Raw genomic sequence first — 23,265 nt, 5'->3', positions numbered from 1 at the left:
TCCCAGTGCCAATCACTGACCTCTCTCAGTGGGGCACTGGGGGATGTATTATTTTTCCTAATAATAAATTTCTCCTCTCCTTTTTAAAGGAGCCTGCACCCACTCCAGTGTTCTTGCCTGGAGAATCCCTGGGACGGTGGAGCCTGGTGGGCTGCCGTCTATGGGGTCGCACAGAGTCGGACATGACTGAAGCGACCTAGCAGCAGCAGCAGCAGCAGAAATTCTGAGGGGGGGAGGGATCAAAAATGACAGGTGATATATGGGGAGGCTGGACTTGTAGAATGGGGCAGATGGCATTGTCGCCCAACTATTACCTCGTGGAGAACCTGCCCAAATCATAGCTTCTAGAATAGACAGCCCAATGTGCTTCAGGAAATTCACACACACACAAAACACAAGAAAATAACATGTGAACACAGATTCTATGGCTAAGAGTAGACAGTAAACCCCCACTAGGCCAAGTGGGTTCTCTTTTCTAGTTATTTGAAGTTGTAAAGCTAAAAGAAGTCATAGGAAGCAGCAAGATAAAGGAGTAATCACAGAAAAGCAGACCATATTGGGGCAGTGGATTCGAAGAGTAACCCTAGTTTCTGAATTTGAGTTCAAGTTCCGCTGCAGATTCTGCTGTAGTGTTTTTTTGTTTTTAAACTGTTTATTTTGTATTGGAATATAGCCGATTATGGAGGAGGGCATGGCAACCCACTCCAGTATTCTTGCCTGGAGAATCCCCATAGACAGAGAAGCCTAGCGAGCTACAGTCCATGGGGTCACAAAGAGTCAGACACAACTGAGCATGCACCCAGGAGGAGGAGAGGTTTCTACCCCAAACTCCCCTCCCATCCAGACTACCACATAACATTGAGCAGAGTTCCATGTGCTATAAAGGAGGTCCTTGTTGGTTGCTGTAGTGTTTTGTCTTGGATGCCTAAGGATTGCCCCTTATGTCCTTTCAATAAACTCCCCTTTTATTTGGCTTTGAGTGTGTCCTGATCTTTGGAGCTATGACTCCAAATCAGCTATGACTGAGGCAGAAGTAAAAGGGGTAAGGAGTGGAACTGATTTGGACTACTATCCTGGAGTCCAAAGGAAAATATATATATTTTTTTAAAAAAGAAGAACTTCAGGAATAAAAGACATATCAAAGTATCTCAAACCACCAGATAGGTTTTTTTTTTGGGGGGGGGGGTGTAGGGTTCACTTAACTTTGTTTTACTATTTTGTTTAATCATTTCTGTTCCTGAAGTACTGCTTTAATTTTTTCTTACTATAAAAATATAGCGCAAGTTTTCTCTGGTTTTACTTTGGAGCTGATTTTTCATAAAATTACTGTGGAGAAATAATTTTTACAAGTCAGTTAACTAACATAAACTCAGAAAACTCAAAACTTGCTTGTTCATATTTTATCAAAGATATCAGCTTTATGAAGGCTGAATTTAAGCTGACATTGCATGAGAAAATTATATCTGAAAATATTTCCTTTCCTCAGCATAAGGTGAAAGTGAAGTTGCTCAGTCGTGTCTGACTCTTTGTGACCGCATGGACTGTAGGCTACCAGGCTCCTCCGTCCATGGGATTTTCCAGGCAAGAGTACTGGAGTAGGTTGCCATTTAGCATAAGGTAGACCCTCATAAATTTGAGAAAGTTCAATGTTGAAAATATTTGTTAAATAAACAAAAGAGCAAATAAAAATCTATTTAAGAAAAAGAAAATGTAATGCTCATTATTATTATTAAATTGTTAAAGGCAAAAGTTAATTTTAATTTACGATCCCTATGTATTTATTTTTCCATTGAGTGTCCATTGAATGCATGCGTGCCAAGTCGCTTCAGTTATGTCCGACTCTTTGTGACCCTATAGACTAACACACCAGGTTCCTCTGTCCATGGGATCCTCCAGGCAAAAATACTGGAGTGGGTTGCCATGGCCTCCTCCAGGGAATGTTCCCGACTCGTAGATCGAACCTGAGTCTCTTATATCTCCTGCATTGGGTGGTAGGTTCTTTACCACTAGCACCACCTGGGAAACCCTCAGTGTCCATTACTTTTTATTTAAAAAGAAAAGATAATTTCATTAAAAATTAAGCTGTAGAACTAGGGGAAAAAGTATAAGTAAGTAAGTGTCAGTTAAAGAGAATTAATAGACTTTTGTAAAGGCAAGAATTGACGAGACTTTTGCTTTAGAACTGCATTATCTGTATAAGCTGTAAAAATAATAGAATTCATAAAAAATAAGAAAAGGGATTCATAAAAATCACCCAGTTGTATTATGGGTATTTTTTCTTTCCCGTGAAACTACAAGATATTTTTCCTTAGAGTTTTTAAATGTTCTGAAATGTTATATAACTTAAATTTATGTGTTATGTTTCACTCTTCATCTTAACTTACTTTGAAATTTTCTGGAGACATCAAAAGACTTGTTACCAGGCCAGCTTGCAAAAAGAATTTATGCAAAATTTCTTCAGTAAAGATATTCCACAAGATGACCCATGAGTCCTGGTCCCCAGATACCAACCAACTTTGGTCTAATTTTGAAGAGAGACCATGTGGGTAAAGCAAGGAAGTAACACTGTGGTGATGACCTTTGAGAACTTTCTGAGGAAGGGAACCTAGAAAACAATCAAACACCAAATAATAAAAGAAAGTTATTTTTGTTAAAGAAATAGTCCTGAGATTTTCTTTTATAAATTTTTAGTGTAAGGAAACTGCATATAATTAAAAGTAGGCAGTTGACTAAGAAAATTAATAAACAACCCTTTGTTGTTGTTGTTCAGTTCCTAAGTTGTATCCAACTCTTTGCAATCCCATGGACTGCAGCACACTAGGCTTCCCTGTTCTTCACCATCTCCCAGAGTTTGCTCAAGCTCACATCCATTGAGTTATGATGCTATCTAACCATCTCATCCTCTGTCGCTTCCTTCTCAGCCTGCCCTCAATCTTTCCCAGCATCAGGGTCTTTTCCATTGGACCATAAAGAAGGCTGAACACTGCAAAATTGATGCTTTTGAACTGTGGTGTTATAGAAGGGACTCTTGAGAGTCCCTTGGACAGCTAGGAGATCAAACCAGTTAATCCCAAAGAAAATCAACCCTGAATATTCACTGGAAGGACTGATGCTGAAGCTGAAGCTCCAATACTTTGGCCACCTGATGAGAACAACCTTTGGATTATTTCAAAAGGCAAGTGACTCACTACAAGCTAGGTCATGCTTTTGATAGAGCACTGAAGCTGGTTGTTCAAAGTCTACTGATTCTTTAAGGATGTTAGCAAGTTACCACCAGTTCCAGTGCCAAGAAATAGCAAACTCTGTCATAAAAGAGTGACAGTTCATACATTCTGTGTCTATAAAAGTAATCTCAGAACATTTCTGCCGTCCTTTAAAACAATACGATCACGTCTAATATAAAAGAAAACCAAAGTTTCACAGAATATTTTTGCTTCAGAAGATATTACAGATTACCTAGTTCCACCACTTTGTTTTACTGATAAAGCATCTGAGGCTCAGAAGGGTTAAGTGACTTGAATTCAAGTGTGAAGAAACACAGCATAATGTCTAAGAGCATAGCTTTGCTATTAAACAAATCTGGTTTTGTTTTTCTGGGTCTGTCGTTTACTAGATGTGTCACCATGGACAACTTCCTTTTTCCCTCTAAGCCACAGGTACTGCATCTGAAGCAGTGGGATAAAATAGCCCTTACTTCATACAAGACAACTATGTGAAATAAGATAATGTACACCATTTCTTAGCATTGATACTTGGTAGGAAAACCTGGGTATGAAAGCTAGGTATTTCATACCATAGCTGTAGTAGAACACAAACTTACTGATACCCATTTTCCACACTTCTTCTTCCTTCATTATTGGCTAAACTCAAAAAAATTACAGAGGACCACAGACCACAATCTCTTTTTATTTACACTGGGTCCCAAAGAATCATTACTTCTTCTATTCCATCAGGCACCTCTTCATTTTATATCTACTAGCGACTTCACTTTCACTTCTCACTTTCATGCATTGGAGAAGGAAATGGCAACCCACTCCAGTGTTCTTGCCTGGAGAATCTCACGGACAGTGGAGCCTGGTGGGGTCGCACAGAGTCGGACACGACTGAAGCGACTTAGCAGCAGCAGCAGCAGCAGTAGCAGCAGCAAACCAAGATGAATATTAATTCAGATGCTACCAGTCAAATGTAGGTGTCTGCTTTTTTTCTGGATAAGATAAATCAGCAGAGATAAAATATGCTAAGGTCTTGAGCTTTTTTACTCACTTTTAGCATCAGCCATTGAGACATATAGCAGTACATTGTTGTTGTTGTTGTTGTTGTTGTTGTTTAGTCGCTAAGTTCTGTCTGACTTTTTTGTGACCCCATGGACTGTAGCCTGCCAGGCTTCTCTGTCCTTGGGGATACTCCAGGCAAGAATACTGTGGGTCACCATGCCCTCCTCATACAAATTTATCTACATAACTCCAAATCTTAGTCACCTCTATATTTCCTTCCTTTACATAAGACAACTTTCTGCATAATGGTCTTTACTTAATAGATTTTTGCTGTTGTAATGCACAAAGATACATAAAAACATATTTATATTTCATTGACACAAAAATGAAAAACTAAAATAGGAAGATACCACTTTTTCCTATCTTGGCAAATAGTAAAAAATTGATTAGAATAGAATTTTGGCTAAAGTTTGGGGAAAAAGGCATTTTTATACATGTGTGTTAGTGGATACACATGTATATTGATGTACTATGGAAAACACTTTAAGATGTATTTTCAAAATTAAAAATACACATAAAGGTTGATCTAGCAATTCTACTGGAAAATAATACTATACATATACCCACATATATGTGCAAAGAGAGTTAATTCTGCATTGTCTATAGTAGCCAAAGTCTAGAAAAATCTTAAATACACATCATATATTTTTTAAATTAAAATTAATCATTTAAAATGAAGTCATAAAGAATGTGCTCCAAAATATTTTATTAAGATTTAAGAATATTTTAGTAAAATATGTAGACTGTGGTTTCATTTTTATAATACAACTAAAAGAATGTATACTGCTAACTTGTTATATGCCTATATATGCATAGGAAGTTTCAGAAAGGGTATAAAGAAACTTATTAGCACTTGCCTTTAGTGATCTTCCTGGAAGATCAAAGAAGGAGAGAAATTTATTTCTCATCATATAGTCTTCTATTTGGCTTTTAAAAAAACTATATTTGTTTTACTTTAGCATTAAAACATGCACAAATTTACTAGCAAATGCCTACAATTTTTTAAGCTTCAGCGATCTTCTTAGTATAATTTATTAGTTGAAGCTTAGGTAAATTAAATAAATAGGGTCAAATAAAATTCAAGACCTTTTAGTAAAGAACCGCCTTCTAGAAGTCCTGCTTTGGCAGCATTCAAAGCCTGTGTAATGAAAATTGTCCCATCTTCACAGCCACATATTAGTTTATCAAGACTTGGAACATACTCTGATGAAGTGACAACTGCAGTTTCATGCTCATCTTTAAACCCAGAGAAGTAGTCAATAATACTTTGTGATGTGGTATAATGCTTATCAAAATTATCTTGAAGGGCCCAAGTGGTAGTTATTGGTATCTCTAAGAAGAAAACACACAAAATGGAAAAATTTGGTTTATAAACTCATCACAGATATAGAAAATATTATCAAGGCACCATAACTGGGGGCACATAGAGGCTCTTTTGCCATCCTAATAGTGTGCTACAGGCAGAAAGTTCTCCTGCTATGCATTGTTTTCACTCCAAATGCTTTTTTATTGGTTCTCTCTCCCTTAAGGAGCCTCAGAAGAATAGATGTGTATTAGTGGATTCATTTTTAGACTTAAGTCAACTGAAAAAGAACTGAGAAACTCTTTCGAATAGAGAAATTAGTTGAAAAGGACTACAGGATATGAAAATGACAAATTCAAAAATATGAATGTGATCTATCAGTCTACCCTGTATTCATATTGTCAGCATTTATTTCAATTCAATAAAATATCACTCACAATAAGCTGATGTTAATTTGAATTACAGTGGCTGCACTACTGTATAAGATCTATAAGCATCATGTTTATACCTATATTCATGTTAGCATCTAATGCATAGTGGTACATGAGCACTTTTTCTTGTTTGTAGCCTCCTATTACTTAACTTAAAAAAAAAAACACCAGATTAAGTATAAAGTATTTCTTAGAAGACAGGTGATTAGAAATAGAATTTGTCTTACCTCTAGGAGAACCATCAAACTTGGATACAGGAACATCAGGGATGTGCCACAAAGTAATTCTTCCAGAGACTTCTCCAGAGAAAAGTATCTTATAAAAAGGCTCTTTCCTTTCATTCATGTAGCCCATAACAAAAGGAAGGCTCTGGTCCAACTAAAAAAGTTAACATTTATGTAAAAAAAAAAACTTTCAAAAAATAGTCTATATAATGGCAGCCACTGCTTTTAAATGAAAGAACAAGGGCTTCATGGATAAGCTAAATTATTTCCATTTATTTCCCACTGTTTCAAAGTTTCAAGTAAATTTAGGAAAATAGTCTATTACTCAAGACCAAAAAAACCCATTTTTATAAAATAAGAAGCAAAGTCATCAGCTAGATTTCAGAGCATTAATAAAAATAGCTAACATTTATTGAGCATGTTCTGTGTGTATATTACACATACTGTTAGGGGCTTTGCATGTATTCAAGTTAAATAATCCCGTGAAGTTGGTACTATTATTGTCCTCATTTTACAGATGAATAATCAAAGAGGGAAGAGGTTAATTTATCTAAGGTGATATCGATAACAGTGGGCTTTTCAGTCTAGTAATTGTGACTCAAAAGCCCATGTGATAATGACAGTGCTCTACTGTGCATTGAGGAGGTCTGATTTCTTTATGATCCTTCAGTTCCAACTGTCACTTAAAATAGCAACAACTAATATTTGTATGGTAATTTTATGGTATTAATGTGCTTTCTAATTTTTGTTGACTCTTTTTCAGATATAACATACTTGATTTCAAATTTGGCCCCAACTGGCCCCAAAGAAAAATGAATCCATAACTTATATATATATGTGTGTGTATATAATATATACTATGATAGTAGTATAAATACATGCTATAATTTACATAAATAATATGTTATATATTTATATGTATGAAAATAATTTTGTTGAGACACAGAATGAATATTGGGCATCAGAACTCTGAGAGAGATGCTTTTACTAGTGAGTGGGCCTCGAATCTTCCTAGTACCTCAGTGCAGTGTAGATGTTCCTTGAGCAGACATGTATATAGAGGTTGTGCACAAGGGGTCAAAATGATTAAGTGTTTAGAACAATGAAAACAAAACCCTCTTTTCATGTACAAATAAAAGGCACCCTGAAAAGAAAGCCAAGTGCTGGTGCTAGAAGTAAAAAAAGTCTAAGAAAGTGATAGTTTCTTGTCAGAAAACACGTTTGAAGGTTCAGATAGATATTTCAGTGAAAAAATTCTATACTGTATTTCTAGAGAATGTTAAGGGCCAAAATATCACTACATTTAATCCTTACAGCAAAACTACAGAGTAAATAAACATTATTATTATTTCTGTTATAGAGATAAACTAAGATGGGAAGAGAATAAAAAAAGTAATTCAAGACCAAGATATGTAATCTTCTAAAGTCTCAAGAAATAAGAGCATTGAAGAAAAACAGTTTCAATGAAGTAAGTTCCCTAAATCTTTTTTTTTTTTTTTAAGATTCAGAAGGCACTTTGGGGTCTTATACTTCTCAAGGCCATCAATTTTGTGTTAGAAATAGTGTTGATACAATTTGATTATTGGCCTCTCAAACTCTCTCAACCTTTGGGAACCTTAAAATTGACTAGCTCAATTTTCTCATGATTTTGATATGAAAAAAAAAAAAAAATGAAGCTCCAGAGAGGCTGAGTGGTTACTCAAATTGGTGGTAGCACATCTCCTCCCTCAAAGCAAAATGTGCTGCCCCTCTAGCCCATTCTCCCCAGATGGCTATTATCCCCTCTACACTCACTTCTGTACTACTGTTGCTCACTTACTCACACTCACTCCTTGATGCCTCAATCTCCTCCTTTCCAGTAGCTACCTCTTGAGTTCAACTGAAAACTCCCTCAGAGGCCCTTACCATGTGGTTCTCATTCTTCATAACAGTGCCCATTACCTATCACAAGAAGTGCCTATCCTCCAAGAGGTAATAAAATAGTCATTAACAGTGAATTCTCTTGGGATAATACCTGGCTTCAAATCCTGGTTTTAGCTCATACTAAACTCTATTACAAGAGCCAATTACTTCATTTAGGCAATTTACTTAACCTCCCTGTATCTCTTTTTCTCCTAACTGTGAAAGAAGGCTAATAAATAAAAGCACCTACTACATAGATTGCTGTCAGGATTAATGAGTTGATAAGGGTAAGTACTTAGAATGGTGGTGCTAGTGGTAAAGAACCCTTCTGCCAATGCAGGAGTCAGAAGAGACACAGACCTGATCCCTGGGTCAGGAAGTACCCATGGAGGAGGGCATGGCAACCCACTCCAGAATTCTTGCCTGGAGAATCCCACGGACAGAGGAGCCTAGTGGGCTACAGTCCATAGGGTCACAAAGAGTTGGACACAACTGAAGCGACATAGCGCACATGCACAATAAATAGAAACCATTCTTAATATCCATTCTCAGAACAAATGAGAAATTCACTCCGAAGTCCATTCCCAGACTCTGGAACCAAACTGCCTAGGTTCAAATCTTGGGAATTAACCTCTGTGAGTATCAGTTTCAAAATGGGGTCATGGTGGAAATTCATGTACATAAGACCATGCATGTGTTTAACAATAATAAGGACTCCAAAAAAAAAAAAAAGTTACCTATCATCATTGTCATTGTCATTTTCATTACTCTTAGTTCATGCTCCCAAATTCCTTATCTGCAGTCTTTAGGCTGTTTCTATCCTATCTACTCCCACCTTAACACTGCAATCTTACTCCACAGCTAAGACTTTGGAAGCTCAGTTCCTCATCTTGGCAGTCAGGATCCCTGCTACAGGCTTCAATGATCATCAGCTATGATTTGAAGCTAAGGAGGCTCTCATAAAGCTGTTGGAATAAAAGGTGAGTCCTTATTCTTGCCACTACAACTCCATCAGCAGATAAGCCCCTGGTATCCCATGAGAACATGCTATAGTCAAACAATGGGATTCAATTCTATGGCATCATTCCAAAAAACATGTTTATAGAGCATAATTCTCTATTTTTATTGTATTCATTAATCTCAGCTCCCTACACCACAAAAATGCCTTATTAACTTGTAACTGTAGGAGGCACTAAGAAGTCTTATATTTAGTGAATATTGGTGATGTTTTGGGGCTTCCCTGTGGCTCAGATGGTAAAGCGTCTGCCTGCAATGTGGGAGACCCAGGTTCAGGGAGAAACTGAATTTAGTTTCGTGGCTGGATAAAGGACAATTAAGGGTCTAAGTATAAGTAGACCAGCTTCTTTTAGTTTCAGGTTATTCTATTCGTTTTCACTGGCTTCCAAGTACTTTTAAGATACTGAAACAAGTACTTTTAAGATATTGAAACAGCTGTGGTTGTCTAAATAAGAATTATATATCAATAGAAGACTCACAAATCCATGCCTTCACCTTTTGAGACACAAAGAAAGGAAGCTTCCTCTAAGATTAGCATTTTTTAAAGTTAATTTGTAATTGTTTTTATTTTTCTTCATAATTATGCATAGCATTGATACCTGCAGTAGACCAGAAGCTCTTAAAGGACATTTCTCATATCTAGCTTTTAGGGCAAACTGTGCTATGTAAAAATGCATTCAGGAACTAAAATGGAAGAAAGGGAAAGCCCTTTAAAAAATAACTTAAAATGCCTTTTTAAGGAAGCCACAATACTGCTTTTGTGATCAACAGCAAAATAAGGCTCTATTGCAACCCACAAATTCCTTTAGAAATAGGGCTCCACACCATAACTCCAAAGTTTGCCTGTGCCCTAATGGCACTTGGAGTTCTAATTTTCAGTTGACACTGCTTAATTAAGTTTTTGCAACAAAACCTCACACATATGTTAAAGAGACAACACTGAACTATAGGATTTGCAACAACTATGCTGCCTACTTAAGCAAACCATCACTGTAAAAAGTAACATACTTCCTTGGTTGACACACCAATAATTCAGAACTCCTCCATTCTCCATGAAATACCTTTTTGGAGAATTAACTGATGACTAAATCCAGTAGGATTATATTTGGGGGCTCCAAAATCACTGAAGATGGTGATTGCAGCCATGAAATTAAAAGACGCTTTCTCCTTGGAAGAAAAGTTATGACAAACCTAGACAGCATATTAAAAAGCAGAGACATTACTTTGCCAACAAAGGTCCATCTAGTCAAAGCTATGGTTTTTCCAGTAGTCATGTATGGATGTGAGAGCTGGACTATAAAGAAAGCTGAGCACCAAAGAATTGATGCTTTTGAACTGTGGTGTTGGAGAAGATTCTTGAGAGTCCTTTGGACTGCAAGGAGATCCAACCAGTCCATCTTAAAGGAAATCAGTCCTGAATATTCACTGGAGGAACTGATGCTAAAGCTGAAACTCCAATACTTTGGCCACCTGATGTGAAGGACTGACTCATTTGAAAAGACCCTGATGCTGGGAAAGATTGAAGGTGGGAAGAGAAGGGATGACAAGATGAGATGGTTGGATGGCATCACCAACTCAATGGATATGAGTTTGAGTAAACTCCAGGAGTTGGTGATGGACAGGGAGGCCTGGCATGCTGCAGTCCATGGAGTTGCAAGGAGTCAGACACAACTGAGTGACTGAACTGAACTGAAATCCAGTAGGTTAAAAAAAACCAACTTTCGTTGACACTACCAAAATAAAATAGCTGCTTAAATTTTCAGGCTTCATAGAGTGTCAAAGATATAATTTAGTCAAGTAAAAGCTCACAATTACATCCTCAACTCTCTGCCAAGAACCATAATTTTATTTGTTTTAACAAGAAACTTTATACAGAAGGCTAGCTAAATGCATGTAAGAATGATCTCAATATACAGTTAAGTAAAAAAAAAAAAAGCAGGATATGAGCCATTTGATAAAATTTAAAAATTAAAGTAGATGGAACAAAATGTTAATAACTGTATCAAAATATCTGTCAAAAGGGTTAGTGGAAAATGTGTGAGTATGTGTATGTGGTTGTGTGTGTGTATATATATACATACAGCAAGAGAGAGAAAGAATGAGAGGCAGAAGAAATAAATATGGCAATGTTGATGACTGGTGAATCTAGGTAAAGGGTATGAGACTAATTATGTACTATTCTTATAGTCTTTCAAACATTTGAACATTTTCCAATTAACATAAGTAAATACATAAAATAAAAAACTCATTGTGAATATTTATGGTGATAAAATTAGAACTTTTAATTTCTCCCTTTTTTATCATTTATAATTTTTCTATAATTATGTATTGTTTAGTTAATCAGACTTAAAAATAGATTTCTTAAAGGCAAAGATTTCAGTAACCGTTAACAGTTAGATTTAATTTTCTCGTTAACAACTTGATGTGATGCTTCAATTCAATTTTTTCAAGCCAGACTCTGTTGCAGACAAAGTAACACTTATCTGAAACAGCTTTGATGCAGTCACTCTCTTCTTGCATTACCTTATTTTCCTGCACAGAAGTAGAGCACAGTAAATGAGGATAAATGGTCTCTTTAAGCAGTGTTCCATCAGCAGGGTATATGCTTTTTGAAAGCCCACTGCATAGCAAAATATAAAAAGCAAAGTTTAGAACTTAGGGGTTCTTTATTCAGTATTTTCCCCTCCCACTTTCAAAAGCCGGATGGTACCATTCAGGTTTCTAAACTCTAGTTAGAAATTGTTGGGTTAATAATTACAAGTGACTTTTTGAAAACCCAGCACCAGCTGTACAAGTTATACATGGTTAATCTCATTCCTTCATCCCCTGCTGTTTTATACAAAGGCTAAAGCCTACCAAGCCCAGAGTAAATCTTCTAGTGCCAAAGTTGTTTTGTTCTGGTTTTTGATCATGGGCAGCATGCGGGGATTTTTCCATAATAAACCTCCCAAAGTTCATTTTCTACCTGAATGTTTTGTATGCCGTTTCCATCTGAGCCCACCTGTTCAGCAGCTGATAGATATAACTGTGACCATCTTCTGTCCAGATGATGATTCTGTGAGCAGCAAGCACTTCTCCACCAGCAAAGAACTGCCCACTCCCACTAACTTCATTCCAAAGAAGGGAAAAATCACAATAATCATAAACCTAAAATACAGAATGAATGATGCTTGTTAACAAAAGCTTCTGATCTAATCTACCAAGGAGAAAGATAAAGTATGCTTACCAAGACTATTTAGATGACAATGTTAAAACAACAACCAACTAAGTATTAATAACAGGCCACAATGCACTCATAGACCAAGATAATACTTCATTAGTACTTATTTTTTCACATTTACCCTAGGTAGGTTTCAGTGGATAAACTATCTGACAGAAACCTTCCAGAATGTGCTTAATAAGTACAGAGACCAAAAACATTAAGCACAGAGACCAAAACATCCCGAATTTCCTATACAATTTCATTCTTTCCCTATGGATAATCAAACATGAACATTTGAAAAATTTATTACACACAAAAAAGTTAATACAGTAGAAATCCTAAAGTACATGTTAGGCCATGTACTTTACATTTTAGTTCAGAAATATATTATAGGCCTTTAAGTAAGACAATATAGTTTTGTTAACTGAGCCAAGTATATGAAATATCAGAGAAAAAAAGGATGCTATCAAATGATAATAACTTAGCTTTCATTTCCTCTTGGAGATGTCAGTGAATATAGTCACAAGAAAGGAATCCCTAAAAACAAATTTAATGACAAAGCAGGAAAAGAAAAAAGATCTAAAAATAAGGCCAATGTATGTAGAGAAAATATTAGCTTTCTTTTTAATTCTAAAGTGTAGGCATCGATTCTTTAATCTGAGATAAATGCTCATTATTATAATAGTTTGTTATTAATAAAATTAAGATGTACTTTATGTATACAATATCCTGGGAAGCCAAACTACCCAATTCAGGGAAGGAAAACTGATAAAAGTCGGTCATAAAAGACAAGTAATTCACTGCTGTCATAACAATATTGTAAAATGTTTGTATCATATTTAAAATATAGTCTTCTAATTCTTGCACTAAACAAGATAAAAATCAAATTACATTTGTGTTTATTATGTTATTTAATAATACCTTCCAACATTTAGAAAATACCACCAGTAGAAGTCTCTCTGTATATGTGCAAAATCGTATTGCTCGGCAGTTCAGGGAATTAAGAAATTTGGATTCCTTTTCATAAACATCTTGTTTTTCCTTCAAAAGGAATAAAATCATATTAGTACTAGTTGTAGGTAATTTATATCAAACTGCATGAGAAGACTCCTCCCCTGTACACCTGAAGTCGATCACACTATTATTATAAAAAAGCAGCCAATTTTCCTTTTGAGTTTTTTGAACTAAGAAGCTACTTTGCAAAAGAAACCATAAAGAGGAAACCCAGTTGAATTCAGGAATTCATTATATACAATCATTCAATAAACATGCTTTTGGGGAATATACTGCAGGATACTGAAATGTAAAGATATGAATAACACTGACTTTTACATGTAGCAGAAAGATAAAACCATAAAAAGTAAAAACAATTTGTTAAAAACCTTTGAAGTATCTTAATTGCTAAAATAGAAAAACAAAATATTTGAAAAGACAAAAAGTGATCAGCACAGAATACTTAGAATACTACGTTCTCAATGTTTCTGATAATGCTGGGTGCGTTTTGGTCTCAGGATGCCAACACAATTCCCACGCTATGGAATTTCCCAGCTAAGAAATTCTGAAAGATAGCCCAGAGCATGAGGCAGTTGAAAGAATTTTGTCAGCAGCACAAATACTGTGACTGTTCTTTCGTTCATCACTTCAACTTGTAGACTGATGCCAGAGAGCAGGTGAATAGACTGGACTCCCAGTCTATGTTACCCTCAGTCATTCATAGTAATCGCCCTGCCACTGCTACTGCCCATACACAGCCAGAAGAAAGGGAGTCTTCTGTTGTAAGGGACAGAGAAATATTCCTCCATGATGGATTTTTTCAATTAAAATCAATGTGTGTGTGTGTGTGTGTGTGTGTGTGTGTGTGTGTGTGCGCGCGCGCGCGCTGCACACACGCGCGTGCGCACACACACACGCATGTGTGTGAAGATAAAAACGTGTATACATATGGAAAAAGGTTGGGAAAAATACCATCCAGTTGTTACCAATGCCCACAACTTGGAAAAGAGATAGGGAAAAGTACACAGAAGTACTTCTAATTTTAAAAATTTCAATGCATATGCTTGAATTGGAAGAATAAAGGATAAATTCACAGGCCAACCTGAATGCTGTTGATAGATGAAGAGAGATCCCACACTTTGAGCTCACCAGCTACTGATACAGCCAAGAGAGAATCTTCTGTAAAAACAACAACCATCACATGTGAACTGATCACTGTTATAACTGGTTGCCCTGAAGATCATTTCATAGTCATTTAAGGATTATCCAGGGCGCATAGGTAGAAAATACTCATTTTTTTTTTAAATAAAAGAATAAATATTTTAGATCACATTCTAATTTTGTCTTAAAATTTCAAAGTCATTCCATGTAAAAGGAGAGCACCACTGAAAGCTGATCCATGTTGCAAACCACCACGGTGGCAATACTGATTACACCTTCCTGTTTTGGAAATAAGTAAGGAGCTAGCCTTCCCTCGTTACAGGAACTGAATTCTCTTCCTGACTATAGCTAGAGTACAGCAGGGCAAATCCAAGAGCGGGTTAATCCTCAACAAACCTCTGCTTGTCACTGTATCAAGCAGAACTGGGGCATGGAAACACAGTGTCTCCTCTCTCCATTTCATCTTGACCTCTTGCTGACTTTCCAATGATTTGAACTACTGGGATGGGTGTTCTCAGTTTTTCTTGATCTGGCTTAGGTAAACACCAACATACATTCTGAACTCTTGCCTAATAATTTAACAAATATTCGAAGGTGATATTTTCATATGCTATCTCTAGTGTTAGAGAATACCTAACTATTACCTTGAATTGTCATGGAGTGAACAATGCATATGCCGTTGATCCAATCAGGAGACTGAGATGATACGAATGTGTGAATAATAACCAAGCTTTTAGCATCAATTATAAGAACATCTTGATATTCTCCACAACACAGAAGCCAGCCTTCTCCTGTCATCCGGGATGAGCAGTAGTAATACTATGCAAATGGAATTCAAAACAAAAGTTTAATTATCACCTGCAATTAACAGAATTTTGGCTGTGGTGAAGACATGTTAATTTTAATTTTATCATCTATCAATTAAGATATTAGTCTGAATAGCAACTAAAATTTATTTTAGTTCAATGATTGCACACTTTGAAGGATTAGTTTTGCACTTTATTTTGCTTATATTTCATCATTTTTTCTGGAGAAGGAGGAGGGGTCTTTTGAGAAGAAGCAATTTTAGTCCAAATCATGGAAAGCTCATAATTATATTAATTCCAGAATGCTGTGTGGAACTAAACAACAAAAACAGGTTTCCTATTCTAGCAACACTGCTACATGTTAAGAAGAAATAAAAATGAAGAACTTTTGAGGAATTCTTGTGCCAAATAAATTTTAAGAACGGCTTATATTAAAGTTTATAATCTACCCTTGACAATCACAATGCAAAAGTTTTGATCCCAGAATGGAGTTCATAAGTGATCCAGTGCAAGTCATCAATGCTAAAAGCAGTGTGTACAACGTGAAAAACACCGTCAGTACCACTGGAATCATGCAGCTACCTTAAATATATGCTTGGAGTCCATCTACCAAAAGTCAAAACCTCATTTCAATACTGGAAAGTGATTATAAAGATTAAGGCTACACTTCTTGCTCTGTTTTCATAAATAAGAAATTCAGAACCTATGCACCCAAAAGAGGCTTAAATTGGAAACAAGGAAAAAAATTGCTTTATAAAACTGCCTGTTGATAAAATGGAAACAATTTTTGTGTATGTCATTGTGAGTATATGTCTTGTAAATGTAACTAAGGAAAAATAAGGAAATTGTCTTTCAAATGTGTCTAGATTAGAAAGATACAGAAATATAAGAAAGATTAAGAAAAAATGGTTAAGTAGTTACTCTGGGGAAAGAAAAATGCCAAAATAATAGACGATAACTGACACTTCTAATGACAAAATAAAAATTCAAGAAAAGAATCCCTCTAAAGTCTTTAAATGTGTGCTAAGCAAATGATCTGAAGGAGTTGTAGAATCTGGAGATATTCTGAAGGAAATGATCATACTTACACAGATTGCAGTGTGCCTGTAAGGAAGTATGGTCTTCTCCACGCACTGTCCATTGGTGACATTCCAAACACACATCTCCCTAGCAGAGATAACTTTGTATTATTCTCTGTCATTTCCACTCAGTTGGCTGGAATAATTTTTGTGCCACCAAGTTTTTCTTTAGTGCTACACTTAAATGCAGCCTGATCGTTTATGTGGCTTTTCATTACAGACTACTGGGCAAGAAAATGTTGTGGTCATTAGCAGGGATGACATACTGTATCTGTGTCTTTTTGTTTGGTAATTACACCCTGCCACCAGCCTACAAGCCATATTTGAGTGCCAACCTGACCTCCAACCAATTGTGAGGATGCAGCTATCCAGCCTGGGAGAGTGACAGGGCGGCAATCTTTCTATGGAAACTGCAAAATATTGAAAATGGTTTGTTTTACTGAGCTTAAAACTACATATTCTGAAAAGCATAATACATCAAGTGTTGCATCTCTGGAGCTCAGGTATCATTTTTGTAAAAATAAACAGTGCCACCAAGAGGCCACATTTGGTCTGTCATTGACACACTTAATTCCTTTGCTTCTCCTGAAATCCTGAAATCACTCTTGTTACTAAATAGTAAGAAAATTCTCATTTTTTAGAAAACTCTGACCTGATTACATATATGTTATGAAGATATAGATACAGTTTTGAAATCCAGTTACAAATATATCCAGTGTAAAGCAGTTTAAATCTGTATTATTTCAGTTCACAAAAACCAGAATGGCTATTTCAGAGTTGTTTGGTAATATTCGTCAGTTTCGACACTTTCAACACATAAGCAGATTTTCCATGGAAGAAAAGTGAAAGCTTTATTGGCTTTAATGGAGAGCTGCTATTAAGAAGCAAATGATATGGACCAAAAACGGTAAGTGCTGTATGCATTTGGTGTTTGCAGACTTTGGGTTTTTTTCTGGCCAAACACTGGGAATCAATCTTGAAATCAATGGTTCTCAACCTGAGCTGATTTTGCCCCACAAAGGACATTTGACAATGTTTAGAGACATTTTTGGTTGTCATAACTAGGAACATGATACTGGCATCTAGTGGGGAAGGCTAGGGATGCTGTGAAATGTGCTACAATGCACAGACACGACAAAGAATTCTTCAGTGGTCCAAAATGTCATTAATGTTGAAGATGAAAAGTCATATCCTAGATATAGAACTAGATATCTGTAGTGGTTTTATTTCTCTTTGTTTATATCAAACTGTAGGCCAGAAAGGATTTGAGGTAACCTGAAAAGGCATGCAACTCAATAAAACAGGGGGAAAGTGAGTATATGTGTGTGTGTGTGTGTGTGTGTGTGTGAAAAATAAGACTGGGGAAAAGGTAGAAATTGAAATAATATCTCAAAAGTTTTACATATATATATGTGTGTGTATCTATCTATCTATCTATCTATCTATCTATCTATATAAAGAAATGGAACCTTAAGCAGTCATCAATATAAAATTTTAGCTCTACAAAGTAATTTAAGTTTATCAATGTGGTTCTCAACTCTAGCTATTCATCAGGCACAACCCGTGACTATTTTAAAAAAAGTTTCCTCAGAGATTCTAATCTCATGGCTCTGTGTTGGAGTCCTGGCATGTGGGGTTTTGCAAAGTTTTTGGTCAGTTAACTTGTTTCTAGATAACTCTAAACCAGTGGCTCTAAACTCTGACTCTACATTAGAATTATCAGGGAGCTTTTTAAAAATACTGATGTCTGGGACCCAACACAGACATCAAGCCAGGCTAATTAAATCACAGTTTCCAAGGTTGGAACCTGGACATCAATAAAAGCTCTCTTAGTGATACTAATGTTTCTAAACTCTCTTGGATTCTAATGCTTTCCCTGTTTGTTTGCTTATCATGCTATAGTCTACCTTAAATTGGAAAAAAATACAAAAATATCTTATAGTAAAAATTAACTCTTTGCCAATCAATTCTATTAAAGAAAAAAGCAAATTTATTGTGCGTCGAAAGTAGCATTGGCACTGAGCTGGAACTGCTCACTTACATATCTAGTAAGACATGAAAATTAACTATTAGAATGGACATTCTTCTTTTTGTTTTCAAATACTGCTCCCAAACTTTATACATAGATTAAATCACCTTCGACGGTAAAAATGTAATTTAACAATTTACAAAATTTTTTAAATTTCAGTGAAAAGAAAAACACACTGGAAAAAATCTATAACATACAAAATTAGAATATTATTAAATTCCCCCTAAAAATTCCTTTGCAAAGGGCCTTTTTTTCTTATTCAACTCCACATCCCCACCTGAGAGCCGCAATAAAAATTCACTCAGTGGATACATAAATCAGTCACTACTCTTTCATTCACTTTCTGTGTCTCAAAAATACACTGGTTTCTCTTGGCTCTGTTCCTATGTTCATATTCGTGTGTTTACAACACTGTTATCGTTCCTCACATTTTAATGAAGCATCTAGAGGGAAAGGAGATAAATATGAATGCTTGGTTTGCAATCTTGAATTACAAATCCATTATATTCTTCAAATTCACTTTTGTCTTCAGTAATACTTTTGGGTTTTCTTTGGCACTCTCAGGCTCTTATTTTCTTATGCCCACTTCTTCATTGTTGGTTTTCCTTTGATTTATGTCTTAGGCTTTCTTATATTCTCATATTTCATACTCTCTCTAGATAAGTATCTATTCCCATGACTTCAAGTACCATCAACATGACATTGGAAGCCAAGGTCTATTCACTGGGCTCTAGATTTCCATATGCAACTAGCAATTGGATGTTTCTACCTGGATGACTTGCAGGACTTCACACCCTTTGTATTTAGAATGAGGCCTACCATCTTCCCTCCTGTGTTTTCATTCTTAATGAATATCATCACCAATGAGTTTTCCAAGTCATTCTTGACCTCACACTTTCTCTCACTGCCCTAGATGTGGGGTACCCACCATTCCAAATATTTTCCTCTGAAAAAGCAGCATTAGCACTGTCCAGGAACATGTTAGAAATGAAGTTCTTGAACCTCAGTCCAGACCTACTGAATCTGTACCTCTGAGAATGGGGCTCAGAAATCTGTAAGTGGTTCTGAGAAATGCTCAGATTTGATGAACACTGTCCTAGAATACTGAGTGTCTGCATGCCTAACTCTCTAGTATAATCTCTTGCTGATGGTTGGAAGTTTTATTAATAAGTAATAACTCTATCAATGTAAAGCCTTTTTGTCTTAAGGCTTTATTAACTAAATATATTTACAAATATAATATGCTGATATAACTATATTAACATTATTTTCAGTAGTATTCCCCTGATAAATCTCTTTCAATCCATTTCTTTTTAACTTTTACATATCCATATGCTGTTTTTGTCTTTTAAATTATTTTACAATCTTTACTGATAGGCTTAGTCCCTTTACTTAATTGAAATTACTGGTTTATTCAGATTTATTTCAATTATCTTATGTTGTGCTATTTGTCTCATTTATTGTTGTTGCCTTAGGATTAAAGAACATTTTTTTCTTTTTTTAAATTGGAAGTTATATATTCTATTTTTTTCATTTTTATTTCTTTTGTTTGTTCTTTTAGCAGCTACCCTGGAAATGTCAGCATGTATGTCTAGTTTAAAGTCTAAGGTTAATCAACATCTTTACCCACCTTTGTAACACCAGAGCATGTGCGGTCTGATCATTACATTTATTATATACAGTTGTTGATTAGGATTTTGTGTATGTATGGGGGAGATGGATGGGAGGTACATATAAATGTTATTGTAATATAATCTGTGTTTATTTAAATTTTCTAAAACTTTGCTGAGTTTTGTTCAGTATTCTTTGTTCCATCAGATCTTCCTTCTGAAATCATTGTTCTTACTGAAAAATATAATTTAGGTTTTCATTATTTATAGAGGGTATGTTGGCAGTGAACACTCTCAGTATTTGTCTTAAGTGTTACTATTTTGCCCTAATTTTTTGAAGATGTTTTTTGCTAGAGATATAATTTCAAGTTGATAGATATTTTCTCTCCACTTTTTGAAGATATTTCACTGCTATCTAGTCCTCATTTTATTGTTAAGAAGTCTTCTCAGTTTAATTAACATTCCTTTATAAGCAATCTGCTTTTTCTCACTGTGTACTTTCAGGATTTCTTTTTCTTTGGCATTCCATCATTTCAACATCAGGGTCCAGGTATTTATTTCCTTTATCCTAGAATTTATTTATCATGGAATTCAATGGGATTCCTGAATATTAGGCTTTATGTCTACAGATGAAGTAATACTAAGTGGGAAAAAAAAAGAAAAACTAAGTCAGGAAGCAGACATGATCAGCATGAATCTGATCACTTTGGAGGCAAAAATGCTAAGCCCACAGTCACTTCCTGGGACTTTTAAAAGCTAAAAAAAAAAAAAAAAAATGTTATTTGGAGAATTAGCAGTCCAGCCTAGCAATTTTAATAACTTTAAGTAAATTGAATTAGGATTTGCTAAATATGCAATGGCTAAAGTGTAAACTGCCTTAGAAGAATCTCGTAGGTGTAGGGTGTCAGACCCCAAAGAAACAGTTCTAGAAAATTCAAATCATCTTAGAAAAGGAAGACCAACCAGACTCTCTAGTTCTTTAGCAATCATATTAACAGGACTTATACAGCTGAATTCATCTGTTATCAAGAATATGTCCATTAACCCCTAGTTTCTTTTCTGAAGCTAGGCTACTATGGACAAAAACCTCAAGATGGAACACAGGTGGTTTTCAGATCTATTTCTCACTCAGCTATTAACTATCTCAGTTCTGCAAGTAGTGTCAGAAAAATTCACCATCCTCCAAATTCTCTAGATTGGGAATAAATATCTCAGTTTGTGTGGCAGCCCTAGTGTACAAAAGGAAGGTGATTGTTTAAAAAGAATGTACTAAGACATTTCATTTGAGCCTTATTCAAAGTCCAGTCTCTCTAAGAATAACAGTTATGGCTTTGCTATAAGCTATAAGAACATAGATATCTCTTTGCTGTCTGTACCACTAGCCTTTTTGTTAAACTATTCCATTTCTAAAATTAGACACTTGATTCCTCACTATTCTTTTGTGCCTCAGAATTCAAAGCCATATAATTTCTCCTTGGGTTAAAAATTAAAAAGGAGGGAATTCTCTTCTTTCAACCAGCAACCTAATCCCTCGTTCACTAACTCATGCTGAATGGATTCTGCATTCTGGAGTATACTTTGCCAAATATCTCTTTGGCAGAGAAGTTCATAGTAGCTCTTCCATCAGTAGGGCTTTTTCCTACAGCTAAGTCTATTTGAATAAACCTCCTTCAGTGAAACTGCACCCAATCACTACGTTCCTTCTCCTTCTCACTTCCACACCCCTACTAACAAGTAAGTCCTCTCCTCTGTTTGTTTTAAAATGATATCAAGCAAGTGTACAACATAAAGATTGTAACTGCTGAATTATTTTACAAAACTATGAAAGCTTGCATGGGTTTGCTTAATAGCTCAAAGGGAGTTACTGCATGAAAAAAAGTCAAGTGCCCAGACTTTTCCATTTTGAATTCTATACTAAGCGGCATTTGCCAGCATCCTTTACACAGTGAAGCTGCCACAAGGTCTGACATGCATGTTGGGATGTTCAAAGATTGGGAGTCATAATACTGATTACTTTCCTTGGGACTGTCACACAAGTCTTAATCAACCATTCAAGATCTAATTTTTCTTATATGTAAAAGGATCATGTTAATCACCAAAGTTTCCTTCAGCTCTAGATTTCTGTATCCCATCAGAGTGTTTTAGTAATGGACAAGGGGTACACAGTTTCACATATCTTACCTACCCATTTTCAGCAGCACTAACTATGAAGGGCTGTTTAGAGAAGTCTCTCGCTCTTGCCAAACACATCACTGAAGCTGAGTGACCAAAAAGAAGTTCTTTGGCTGAAATCTGAAAATGATGAGAGTAAACTTTTAAATAGCTGTAAACTTTTTAGTTGAAGAATATAATATGACATTATAAAATTATTCATAATTCTAATTAGAAAATGCTCTTTGTTTTTGCTTTATATAAGTTTCAGGAAAACTGACATATGGCATATCAAAATCCCCAGGATAATAAACTTCTAGATAAAGGAACTATGTTATACACATATGTCATTTGTTTTTTGGTTTTGTATCCATCATGAAGCCTAGATGATGGCCAGACCTGTTTTACAAGATCTAGGTTTTGAATACAAATAAATCAGTGTTGATGTTTATTATGCACAAAATGTGCCTCAACCGATAGTAGCAGATTTGTGTGCAGATTTCAGAATTCAGGAATGGGTTTACAAAATAATACAGAGAAAATATTACCTTTCCTGTAACCATTACAACGCTTTTCTTCAAGTCCTGCCTCAGAAATAGTGAAAATGAACTTTCAACTTTAGAAATAAAATTTTAACTAAGCTATTATTTAAAATGCCAATTTTTTTCTCCTATATGTGAATTTTAAAATGACACTGAAGACTAATTCTTCCATTATCTCATGTGTAAAGAAGTCTGTCCCCCATAACACAACGTATCAGAAAGAACAAATTATTTCATAACATAATTCTCTGCTTTCATCTTATTTCTATACTAATCAAAAATACTTCTTTAAAAGATCTGTTATCAGAATAAATTTCTAGTGCTACAAAGAGTGTTTTGCAGTTGGTTATAATCGCTTCCAATCCAAGTTCTCTATCTTCTTCCTGGGAATACTGGTTGCATCTCAGAAAATAGCATGCTGTCTTTCCCCATCATCACACTTGGAAACTCACACCTCTATGAATTTAACCCCTTTCCTCTATATTACAGGCCCAAACAAGCAAGATTCAGGGCAAATCAAGGATACTCCTCCTCCAGAGAA

At 35.5% G+C, this 23,265-nt stretch overlaps 2 protein-coding genes across 5 annotated transcripts in view; one reads left to right on the top strand and one right to left on the bottom strand.

Annotated features, from left to right (window-relative positions):
• Positions 1-23,265, top strand: part of UNC13C (unc-13 homolog C) — a 1,717,543-nt gene that overhangs the window by 874,201 nt on the left and 820,077 nt on the right. Inside the window, exons 16-19 of the mRNA XM_081513848.1 lie at positions 2,922-3,175; positions 7,593-7,700; positions 8,996-9,114; positions 17,140-17,299. The gene's annotated coding sequence lies outside the window, so the exon portion shown is untranslated. The remainder of the gene's footprint in view (positions 1-2,921; positions 3,176-7,592; positions 7,701-8,995; positions 9,115-17,139; positions 17,300-23,265) is intronic.
• WDR72 (WD repeat domain 72) overlaps positions 1-23,265 on the bottom strand; it is a 218,590-nt gene that overhangs the window by 168,606 nt on the left and 26,719 nt on the right. For all 4 annotated transcript variants that reach the window (XM_081513850.1, XM_081513852.1, XM_081513853.1 and 1 more), the window contains exons 3-12: positions 22,217-22,323; positions 16,402-16,480; positions 15,152-15,326; positions 14,449-14,525; positions 13,275-13,394; positions 12,153-12,298; positions 11,675-11,771; positions 6,236-6,386; positions 5,361-5,606; positions 2,385-2,605 (exon numbers count right to left, since the gene is read on the bottom strand). In XM_081513850.1, coding sequence (XP_081369976.1) covers positions 2,385-2,605; positions 5,361-5,606; positions 6,236-6,386; positions 11,675-11,771; positions 12,153-12,298; positions 13,275-13,394; positions 14,449-14,525; positions 15,152-15,326; positions 16,402-16,480; positions 22,217-22,323 — 1,419 coding nt within the window. The remainder of the gene's footprint in view (positions 1-2,384; positions 2,606-5,360; positions 5,607-6,235; positions 6,387-11,674; positions 11,772-12,152; positions 12,299-13,274; positions 13,395-14,448; positions 14,526-15,151; positions 15,327-16,401; positions 16,481-22,216; positions 22,324-23,265) is intronic.

Source organism: Giraffa tippelskirchi, chromosome 7, assembly GCF_054371585.1.
Source record: "Giraffa tippelskirchi isolate mGirTip1 chromosome 7, T2T-mGirTip1v1.2.pri, whole genome shotgun sequence".
NCBI lineage: Eukaryota > Metazoa > Chordata > Mammalia > Artiodactyla > Giraffidae > Giraffa > Giraffa tippelskirchi.
This window is presented reverse-complemented; position numbering and strand designations above follow the sequence as displayed.